The sequence below is a fragment of the Barbus barbus genome, assembly GCF_936440315.1.
Source record: "Barbus barbus genome assembly, chromosome: 36".
Taxonomy (NCBI): Eukaryota; Metazoa; Chordata; class Actinopteri; order Cypriniformes; family Cyprinidae; genus Barbus; species Barbus barbus.
In genome coordinates, this window is record NC_136714.1 from 1545001 (window position 1) to 1555495 (window position 10495).

At 35.0% G+C, this 10495-nt stretch overlaps 2 protein-coding genes across 3 annotated transcripts in view; one reads left to right on the forward strand and one right to left on the reverse strand.

Moving 5' to 3' along the window:
- The window catches only part of LOC306856083 (CDKN2AIP N-terminal-like protein), a 4757-nt gene extending 419 nt beyond the window's left edge, over nt 1-4338 (forward strand). The window contains exons 1-3 of one of the 2 annotated variants that reach the window (XM_079395091.1): nt 1-1194; nt 1985-2096; nt 4142-4338. The exon at nt 1-1194 is cut by the window's left edge and continues 419 nt beyond it. In XM_079395091.1, coding sequence (XP_079251217.1) covers nt 983-1194; nt 1985-2096; nt 4142-4147 — 330 coding nt within the window. In that variant the 5' untranslated portion in view covers nt 1-982 and the 3' untranslated portion in view covers nt 4148-4338. Of the gene's footprint in view, nt 1195-1984; nt 2241-4141 lie in introns of those variants that run through there. The other variant, XM_079395090.1, reaches the window with a different exon arrangement.
- Nucleotides 4293-10326, reverse strand: LOC306856082 (ubiquitin-conjugating enzyme E2 B-like). Its single transcript, XM_079395089.1, has 6 exons — nt 10197-10326; nt 9386-9466; nt 9251-9276; nt 6309-6398; nt 6145-6233; nt 4293-4992 (listed from the first exon to the last, which is right to left on the reverse strand). The coding sequence occupies exons 1-6, from the start codon at nt 10238-10240 to the stop codon at nt 4864-4866; spliced, it is 459 nt and encodes a 152-aa protein (XP_079251215.1). The 5' UTR covers nt 10241-10326; the 3' UTR covers nt 4293-4863.
- Between the last annotated feature and the right edge of the window lie 169 nt (nt 10327-10495).

The window sequence follows — 10495 nt, forward strand, 5'->3', positions numbered from 1 at the left end:
AAACATTACATTACATAAATCATTTTAAAATACAAACAATCAAAATAAAACACGATCATTAACCAAGAACAGAGAACCTTGCAAATGCAAATGTGTTAATTGTTATAAAGAAATATATTGGGTGAAAGAGGAATCCCTGCATGAGATAGAATTAACAGCTGTTGTGTGAATAATAAAATGTAATGATGTAATCAATAAAAAGTAAAAGTAGCTGGATTACAAGTATTTTAAATGTAATATGTGACCCTGGACCACAAAACCAGTCTTAAGGGTCCATTTTTTGAAATTGAGATTTATACATCATCTGAATAAATCATCTTTCCATTGATGTATGGTTTGTTATGATAGGACAATATTTGAAAATCTGGAATCTGAGGGAGCAAAAAATTCTAAATATTGAGAAAATCATCTTTAAAGTTGTTCAAATGAAGTTCTTAGCAATGCATATTACTAATCAAAAATGAAGTTTTGATATATTTACAGTAGGAATTTCACTAAATATCTTCATGGAACATGATCTTTACTTAATATCCTCATGATTTTTGGTATAAAACAGAAATGTATAATTTTGAGCCATACAATGTATTGTTAGCTATTGCTACAAATATACCTGTGCTACTCATGACTGCTTTTGTGCTCCAGGGTCACATATAATCCAAATACTTTGTATTTGGAAAACTTTGTCTTAATGGTTTGAATCTGATTATGTAATCCAGAATTTTCATTTTTGGGTCACCTGTCCCTTTAAGACAAGTACAACCTGCTGAATGCATCCCTCACAGCCTCGCTTTCATTTGAGGACAGTTTAAATGTATGATGACACCAAATCATATATATATTCAACTATATAATGAAAATTGGATGTTGTTTTCCGCTGAAGCCCCGCACAGACTTATTTCCGCGTCTCTGTAGCGCTCGTGACGCTTTAACTGTTTCCGTCCCAGCGGATGAAGAAGAGTGACGTCATCGCTCCGGCCCAAACATGGCGGCTATGGACGTGGAAGATTTCATCGGGCAGAACAGGCAGCTGTCGGATTTAGTCGACACGTTTCGCAGCTTTTCCGAAAGCGAAAAACACTGGAAGAGCAGGAGGGAGTTTCTATTCAGAAACATCAACGATTATGAAGACCCTCACCTGGATCAGTTGCTCGCGCGGTCGATGGTGTGGGCGAACCACGTGTTCCTGGGCTGCAGGTCAGAATAAAAGCCGCGCGTGATTCCAGAAACAAACACCAAAACAGGCGAAATATTTGTTGCAAACTAAAAAAATTATGCAGCAACCTATTTATTATTCTGAGAACAATACAAACCATTTTAGTGCTGTTAAACGATTAATCGCATCCAAAATAAAAGTTTTTAGTTAATAATATATGTGTGTGTACTGTGTATATTTATTAGGTCTATATAAATACACATACAGTATATATTTAAGAAAAAATGTTATGTTTATATATTATACAAATTAAATAAAAACTTATTTTGGATGCGATTAATCGTTTAACAGCACTAATTATTAACTGAGCGTCAATAATAACATGGTTTCTGAAGATCACGTGACACTGAAGACTGGAGTAATGCTGAAAATACAGCTGCAGATCACAGAAATATATTACAGTTTACAACATATTCACATAGAAAACAGCTGTTTGGAATTGTAATTATATTTAATAATTTTACTGTTTTTATTGTAGAAATGTCTCATTGAGCAGGAGAGGTTTATTTCAAAAATATGACATTGTAATTTAAATTTAGTTAAAAATGTTAAGTGGCTGTAATTGCATTTTATGCACTAAATACGTCTAATAACTACATTTGTAAGCAGCTAACCTCTTGACTGAAAGTTCAGTTTTATTTCTAGAGCACATTTAAGCACGGAACAAGTGCTGCACAACAAACAGTTAAATACAATAAAGAGAACAAATCAGTGCTGTTGATTCATCTAGTTTCAGGGATTGTGTAATAGAGACTAAAGCTGTGTTTGTAGGTATGATCCAGTGCTGCTGGAGAAGGTGAGCGAGATGGCAGAAGGGATTGTGGTGGAGGACGCTCCTGTGTTTAAGACCAGAGATGAACTGATCAAACAGCAGCAACAGAAGGTAGACCATCCTTCACTGAAGATGCATTGAAGCTCAAGCGTGTGTTTTCTGTGGAAGCCCGTTTCTGCCACGGGATAAAATAAATGAAAAAGGTCCATTTGACTTTTTATCTCACATTTCTGAAATGTTTCTGAGTTGCAAGTCTACCAGTTTTGACTTTTGCAACAGAAAAATGCAGAATTGTGAGATGAATTTAGAATTCTGACATGTTCAGAAATATGAGATAAAAATCTGAATTGTGAGAACAAAAGATGCTATTATCCTTATTTACTTCTTTATCCCATCGTGGAAACGGGCTTCTCTAATTATTTATGCCAATGCATCAACAAGCAGAAGTCAATGTCGGTCTGCTCATACAAGCTGATTTTTTTTTTCTTCTTCAGAAGACTTACAATATGCCAGTTGAGTATTATGGATTAATTTAATCTTTAAATGTCCTTTTTGAAGCAGTTCATTGCTGGCAAGGTGGACTTTTTTTTGTTTTTGCCTAAAACTTCCAAAAACGCTTGTAGAAATTTGGCAAACTATGGTAGAAATATAAGTGAAGGACCGAACATTATTTATTTTGCCAAGCAAATGGGCCGATTCCATTACTGATTGCGGATTTATTTTTTTCCTGTGTATAAGCAAAAGACAAAAAAGAATAAAAGAGTAGATGAACAAGATGTTTATTTGCTCTATTATGGGCTAAACTGGCTAAAATATCTGTTGCCATTTCAAATTAGAGGCAAATAATCATGATTCAAAAATGCTGCATTCGTTCAACATGAGCAGATGTTTTTAATCTCGTCTTTGCATCAATATTCAGTGTGACCAGACTCTGGCTGCTGTTAATGTCCCGGCTACAGACTTCGTAATATATTTCCACACAAGTGGCATTCTGGGAAATGTGGAACAGAGAGCAGTAAGGGTGTGCGATAATGATAAAAAAAATCATATTTTCTGGAATATTGTTGATAATTTGCTGAGTGTGTTATTGTTGGTACTTAAGCAGGTTTAGGACCGCCGTGGAGTTCTTACATTTAATCAGTAAATTAAATTCAAGTAGTAAGACACTATAGGGCTGTTACCAATCAGATGAAGTCAGTATCAACAAAACTTGTGTTTGCAGTGCAGAGGTGGCACAGAATCTGCATCTGAAGTGGCATTTAATGCAGGACATCAATGCATTTTACCTGCAGTTACAAATGCATTAATAATGTTTTGATGCTTAAAAAAAAAAAAACATTGAATGCTGATATTCCAAGTTTCTGCAGATTTTATGAAGGTACATTTAAGACTTGAAGGCCAATTAAAGAAAATTTAAGGAATAAATGGAGCACAATGTGGTCTCTAAATGTCTTTTTTAGCAACCCTATTGAAATCTTGGCACTGCTAACAACCAGCAGAATATGGAAATACCTTTTACTCATCACACTGCAAAAAGTGCTGTTCTTCCTCTGTATTTTTGTCGTTTTCCAGTGCAAATGTCAAGATACATTCACAACAGAAACAAGTCTTTTTTTTTTTCAAATTGATCAAAATGAAGAGAGTTTAAGATCGAAACAAGAACACACATCTACCGTTTGGCTCAGAAAAATCTACTTAATTCAAAGGGAAAACAACTTTTCATACCTCATGTTTGTTCATGTTTTAAGCATAAACTCACTTAATTTACTTCAGTTTCTCAGAAAACAAAACTTTGTTCAGTTTGCATCTCAAGTGAAAGTATGTTGATTTAAGGATGTTTAGATAGTTGTATTGGAAAACAAAACAAATACAGAGAAAGATATGCATGCAACATTATGTGGAATTAAGATTATAGAGCAGAACTCAATGCTGTAGCACTGGCCAGTTTTGCACAGACTAGCAGCGCTAATCATTTACAGTTGGAGAAAAGGAGGAAACTTGATAAAATGCCTAGAAAGGAAGGCATTTCTATTCACAAAATCATGATGAAGCAGATGTTGAAGCCTTGCGGTCCTCGGATGGGATGCTTGGAGTGAAATGACCGGCCCAAACAGAATTAAATATATTGCAAATAATCTGTTCTGTCTTTTCTGCAGAGGTGACGTTTTAGCAGCATCATTATTACATCCACTTGACGAGGAACTGATGAAGAACTGCCTGAGATCTGTCACACCAACTTGTAATAACGTCTAGCTTGTTTTATCCCTAGCTGTACATATGACCTGTTTTTTTGGTATTTTTTATTATGCATGTTTTAATAATTAGCTACAATAAAAATGAATGCATTCTCTTCACTCCAAGTCTGAAAAATGTTTTATTTTTCTTTTATACAGCATATTAGAAGTATAAATGTTCTTATGATAAATTCACAAAAACTAAAGCATCCCGTCATCCAAGCGTTACTCGCGTGTTCTCTCCAAACTCACCGCTGCGTGTCAGACGCAGTTTAGAAGAACATGTCCTCGTTTTATTAAACCGAAGCATAGACACGTGAGCATCGAGATGCATCTTCAAATACAGATACAAAAAACTGTCGCTCTTCAGGTGCATTTAAAGGCAAAACGGGCATATCATCAGTTTTCAAATATATTAATGATGGTTTACTGAAGAACTTATTTAGGGATTGCACTCGGACAACATTGCATTGCATTCAACTGCATCAATCTGACAACAGTACGATTCAAATTTTGTTAGCAATAGCTTATGCAGTTAAAAAAAAAAAATAAGCACACAAATGTTGTCGAGTTTTGTAAAATGCATTTGCAAAGAAGTGAATAATGCACTGAATGGTTGTGGTGTGTCGTGTCAGACGGAAGCGTTACGAGTCGACCCAGCTCTGCTCCACGATGGCCGACACTCTCTTCTCGTATTCACGCTTGTTCTCCTGATAGAGCTGAGCCGCTTGACTGTTGGCTGGGCTGTTTGGATTGGGCTCGTCTAATAGAGACTAAAAACAACCGCACAAATCTGAACGAGTGTTCAACCTCACAACACCATTCATGAATAATACATGCAGCTCATATTTCACCCACAAATCACAAGTGTTCAGTGCTTCAAGACTCGTATTGTTTGTCAACGGAAAATTAAACAGAGGACAAAAATGGCCATAAAAATATTAAATATTAGTATTTTTTCCTGCTTTCACTGACGGAGATCTTTTTACCAACTAGGCATCAGATTTTCATGTTGCAATAATTGTTGTTGGTAACACTTTACAATAAGGTTCATTACATGAACTAAGAATGAACAATACTTCTACAGCATTTATTAATCTTACTAAATGTTAATTTCAGGATTTACTAATGCATTATTAAAATCACGAGTTGTGTTTGTAAACCGTTAATGCACTGTCAACTAACAATGAACGACTATTTTTATTAATAAAGATTAATAAATGCTGTAATGTGGATCATTGTTTGTTCATGTTAGTTAATATGTTAACTAATGACACATTGTAAAGTGTTACCATGTTATATTGTAACAGGTATAATAACTGCTTTCTTGTAACAAAAACTAAATTTTTTGTGTATCAATTAATTGTATTTAAATATTTCAAACCGATTAAAGCACAAGAATTTAAAGAACAATTCATTTTACAAAAACATCTCACTAGTAAATATTAATGCATTAATTAACATTAACAGTGAGAAATAGTTACTTTTGTTACAGAAGTTATTATTGATTCAAAGAAAATACAGCTTTACTTTGTTAGTTCCATTAAATAAGTTACTAATGTGTTATTAAACATTAGCTGAGATTAAAAAGTGCTTTAGAAGTAGTTTTCATTGTCAGTTAACTTATTAATAAATTAATTTTAGGTGTTGATGGGAAAAATGATTCATTAAATGCATTCTAAAAATCAGAATAATAATTATTCGCTGTATTTTGTAGTGCCTTCAATAACAATATCATGCATGTTCATTATTGTGATATACTGTATTTTTGTATATCGCACACGTGTATTACCAACACTATTCCTTATCATTCGTTTTCAGGATTTAAAACAATGCAGATATACATGTATTTTAATCTGATATCTTATTGAATAATAAAATACACTTATAAATAGAAGTGTAACGAGAACAAACCCATCATGCACCTGGATGGATGTCAGAATGGAGGAAACGTCGTACGTGGGACTCCAGCGATTCTGAAGAATGTCTAAACATATACTTCCATCTGCATAGACTGACAAACACAATATCATTCATCAGAAACACTGCAAACGCTGATCGGCCAGCACTACTCCAGTCAGCAGCTCACCATTTGGGTGAAACATTTTGGAGCTGAAGCGAACCGTAGGAGGCTTGTTAGGATATTCTTCTGAAAATTCAATAACCAGCTTAAATGTTCCTGCGGGGAGAGACAGAGAGAGATTTCAGGTCAATACAAATAACATCGACACATCTAACAGCAACCTCTTTGTGGCATGGTCAGTAAATAAAGGAATGTGCATATGACTAGGACTGCGACAACTAATCAATACAAAATAATCAATGACACATTAAATTAGCGACTGATCCCTGTAATCAGATTTGACCTGTCTGTGAAGTCTGAGCCTCAACACTCAATAGAAATAATAATATGATTTTATAACATGCACAGTTAAGGATGTAAACGCAAAATATTAAGATATTTTTCTATTTTTATGCAACGGAACATGCTGTTTGAAACTAATTATATTAATTAAAAAAAACTGCATCAGTGTAATATTTTGCACATTTTTCTAAAATGCTAATTTTTGAACGGCAGTGTATATTGTTAGAAAACTTTTCTATGTTGAATAAATGCTGTTCTTTCTGGAAAAAGTATCATAGGCTCCAAAAAAATATTAAGCGGCACAACTGTTTCCAAAATTGATAAATCAGCATGTTAGGATGATTTCTGAAGATCATGTGACACTGAAGACTGGAGTAATGATGCTGAAAATACAGCGCTGCATCACTGAAATAAATATATATTAAAGCATATTAAAAGAGAAAACTGTTAAAATTGCAAAAATATTTTTTTTTAAAAGCCTTGATGAGCAGAAGAGACTTCATTAAAAAACATTAAAAGTCTTGAGAATATATAGAAACATTTTGAGATATACAGGTGCATTAGAACATCGTGAAAAAGGTCAATATTTTGTGTCACTCATTTCAGAAAGTGAAACCCATATATTATATAGATTCGTTACACAGAGTGGAATATTTCAAGCTTTTATTTCTTGAAAGTTTGATGATTATAGCTCAGATAATGAAAACCCAAAATTCAGTGTCTCAGAAAATTAGAATATTACATAAGATCATAAAAAAAGGATATTTTAAACAGAAATGTCAGGCTTCTGAAAAGTTTCTATGCACTCAATACTTGGTTTGGCCTCCTTTTGCATGAATTACTGCCTCAATGTGTCGTGGCATGGAGGCAATCAGCCTGTGGCACTGCTCAGGTGTAATGGAAGCCCAGGTTGCTTTGATAGCGGCCTTCAGGTCATCTGCATTGTTGGGTCTGGTGCCTCTTATCTTCCTCTTGACAATACCCCATAGATTATCTGGGGTTCAGGTCAGGTGAGTTTGCTGGCCAATCAAGCACAGTAACACCATGGTCATTTAACCAGCTTTTGGTACCTTTGGCAGTGTGGGCAGGTGCCAAGTCCTGCTGGAAAATGAAATCAGCATCTCCATAAAGCTTGTCAGCAGAAGGAAGCATGAAGTGCAGTAAAATCTCCTGGTAGACGGCTGCGTTGACTGTGGACTTCAGAAAACACAGTGGACCAACACCAGCAGATGACATGGCAGCCCAAATCATCTCTGACTGTGGAAACTTCACACTGGACTTCAAGCAACATGGATTCTGTGCCTCTCCACTCTTCCTCCAGACTCTGGGACCTTGATTTCCAAATGAAATGCAAAATTTACTTTCATCTGAAAAGAGGACAGTTCTTTTTCTCCACAGCCCAGGTAAGACGCTTCTGACGTTGTCTCTGGTTCAGAAGTGGCTTGGTAGCCCTTTTCCTGAAGACGTCTGAGCGTGGAGACTCTTGATGCACTGACTCCAGCTTCAGTCCACTCCTTCTGAAGCTCTCACAAGTGTTTGAATCAGCTTTGCTTGACAGTATTCTCAAGCTTGCGGTCATCCCTGTTGCTTGTGCACCTTTTCCTACCCAAATTCTTCCTTCCAGTCAACTTTGCATTTAATATGCTTTGATACAGCACTCTGTAAACAGCCACAGCTTTCAGTAATGACCCTCTGTGACTTACCCTCTTTGTGGAGGCTGTCAATGTTCATCTTCTGGATCATTGCCAAGTCAGCAGTCTTCTCCATTATTGTGGTTTCAAAGAACAAGAGATACCCAGAATTTATACTGTAGGGATGGTCATTGATAGAAACTCAAATATAAATATTCTAATATTTTGAGATACTTATTTTAGATTTTCATGAGCTGTAAGCTCTAATCATCAAAATTAAAACAAAAAAACTTTTGAAATGTTTTACTTTACATGTAATGAATCTAAATTATATGAAAGTTTCATTTTTTGAAATAAGTTACAAGAAAATGTTTTACTTTTTCACGATATTCTATTTTTTTTAGATGTACCTGTATATATAAATAAATATATATATATATATATAGAAAAAAATTTTGGTACACAGAGACTACAGTTGATAAACAATTAATTAACTATAAACTAACAGTTTGCAAATGATTTAATATTGAATAATACTGAATAATTTTTTTAGTAATTATTAATAATTTTATTTTTTTTCCAAACTAATCAAAGAAATAATGGTCACACTTTATTTGAAGGACCAATTCTCACTATAAACTAAGCATTAACTACAACTTTGGCCTCAATATGATGCTAATTTGCTGTTTATTAATAGTCACCAAGGTAGTTGTTGTTTAGGTATGGGGTGGATTAAGGGATCTGAAATATGATCATGCAGAATAAGACATTAATATATGCTTCATAAGTACTAATAAACACCCAGTATGCTAGTAATATGCATGCTAATAAGAAACTCGTTAATAACGAGAATTGGTCCTTAAGATAAAGTGTTACCAAAATAATCAACAGATCCACTAATCATCAACACAATTGTTAGTGTCAGCTGTAAAAATGACAGATTAGAAGTAAATACATCAGGCGTGTTGGACCTGATTAAAGCTGAGTTCATGTTATTAACTAGTATTTATTTGGAGGAATCAAGGACTGGCTCACCGTCTTCAAAAGGAGTTCCTACAGGCCTGCAAGCAAACACAGGAACAATGTTCTTCAAGCACAAACACAGATCCACATCTCTTCATGCACAGCAATGCTCCGCTGCTGAACATCAGCTCATTTCAACAAACATACCCAAAGATCACGGCGTTCCACAGCATGATGTTGTTTTCTGACGGAGCACCGCTCACACCCGTCGGAGGATCTTCCTGAAGTCTGCCAACAAACACAAACAAGCTTATGTCATATATTATATGAGTTAATAACGAACGACAGCTTTAAGGAGGGATTTTTCTCTATTGTTTACAACAGGATCTGCATTTTCATGGGTTTAAATAAACATGTTTTCTTATTAGAGACAACTTTGTGCATCCTTTTCTTGTAAAAAATGAACTAGTTTTTCAGGAAAGTGTATTTGCGTGTGAAACACAACTTCATTCCATAAAATTAGTATTATCTGCAAAAAAAAGGTTTATTTGGGGTAAAGTTTTTAGTTTAGGATGAAGTAAAGAAGTGCCATTATAGATGTTACTATAGAAATTCATGACAAACTAATGTAATGTAAACTAATAAATTCAATGTAATCGTGTTGGTGCATTGCATCAAATGATTAATTTAAATATAAGGTAAAGACACTTAATATAAAGTGTGTCTATTTTATATGTAAATAAAGAGTTAGAGTAAGAATCTGTGGTGCTATTTCTGGTTGGTTATTAAGGACTGTATCTTCAGGACTACACAACATCTGTGGCCTAAACAAGCGTGTCTATGATGCCCACAAACGCTGTCGACCCTGACAAAAAGTACTGTGGTACTGTACCATGGTAAAACCCCATCATGCTAGCACAGGCCTAGCGGCTAACGCTGCTAAAGGCTAGCCCGGAGTATAAACACAGCCCGCCTCAGGCCTCACATCGACACTAAACACTCGACTGAAGACACAAACCTCTTAAAGTCTCTCATGAGCCGCCGTCTCGCCGGAGTAGACATGCTTTAATAACGGCTTACAGTCAGAAAACCAGCAGAAGAGCGTCAGACTCAGCAGGACATGACGCGCCGGTGACGTCAGCAGCCGCAAAGCCAACTATTATTGTTTTTATTATTTTTACAAAAAGATTCTGAACTGATATCGAACATTTAATTAAGAAGAAATTGTGTATTGATTTTACAGCTGAGTGGTTCTGACATATTAATATAATTTAATGAGCATGGTATTATTAAAGATAGGCATAAACTTGTGCAATT

Coding starts and splice junctions, on each gene's coding strand:
- LOC306856082 (XM_079395089.1), bottom strand. CDS start 10,240: ATGTCTACTCCGGCGAGACGGCGGCTCATGAGAGACTTTAAGAG. Junction 9,467..10,196: donor CTCATGAGAGACTTTAAGAG/GTTTGTGTCTTC, acceptor GTTTGTTGGCAG/ACTTCAGGAAGATCCTCCGA. Junction 6,399..9,250: donor AGGAACTCCTTTTGAAGACG/GTGAGCCAGTCC, acceptor CTCTCCCCGCAG/GAACATTTAAGCTGGTTATT.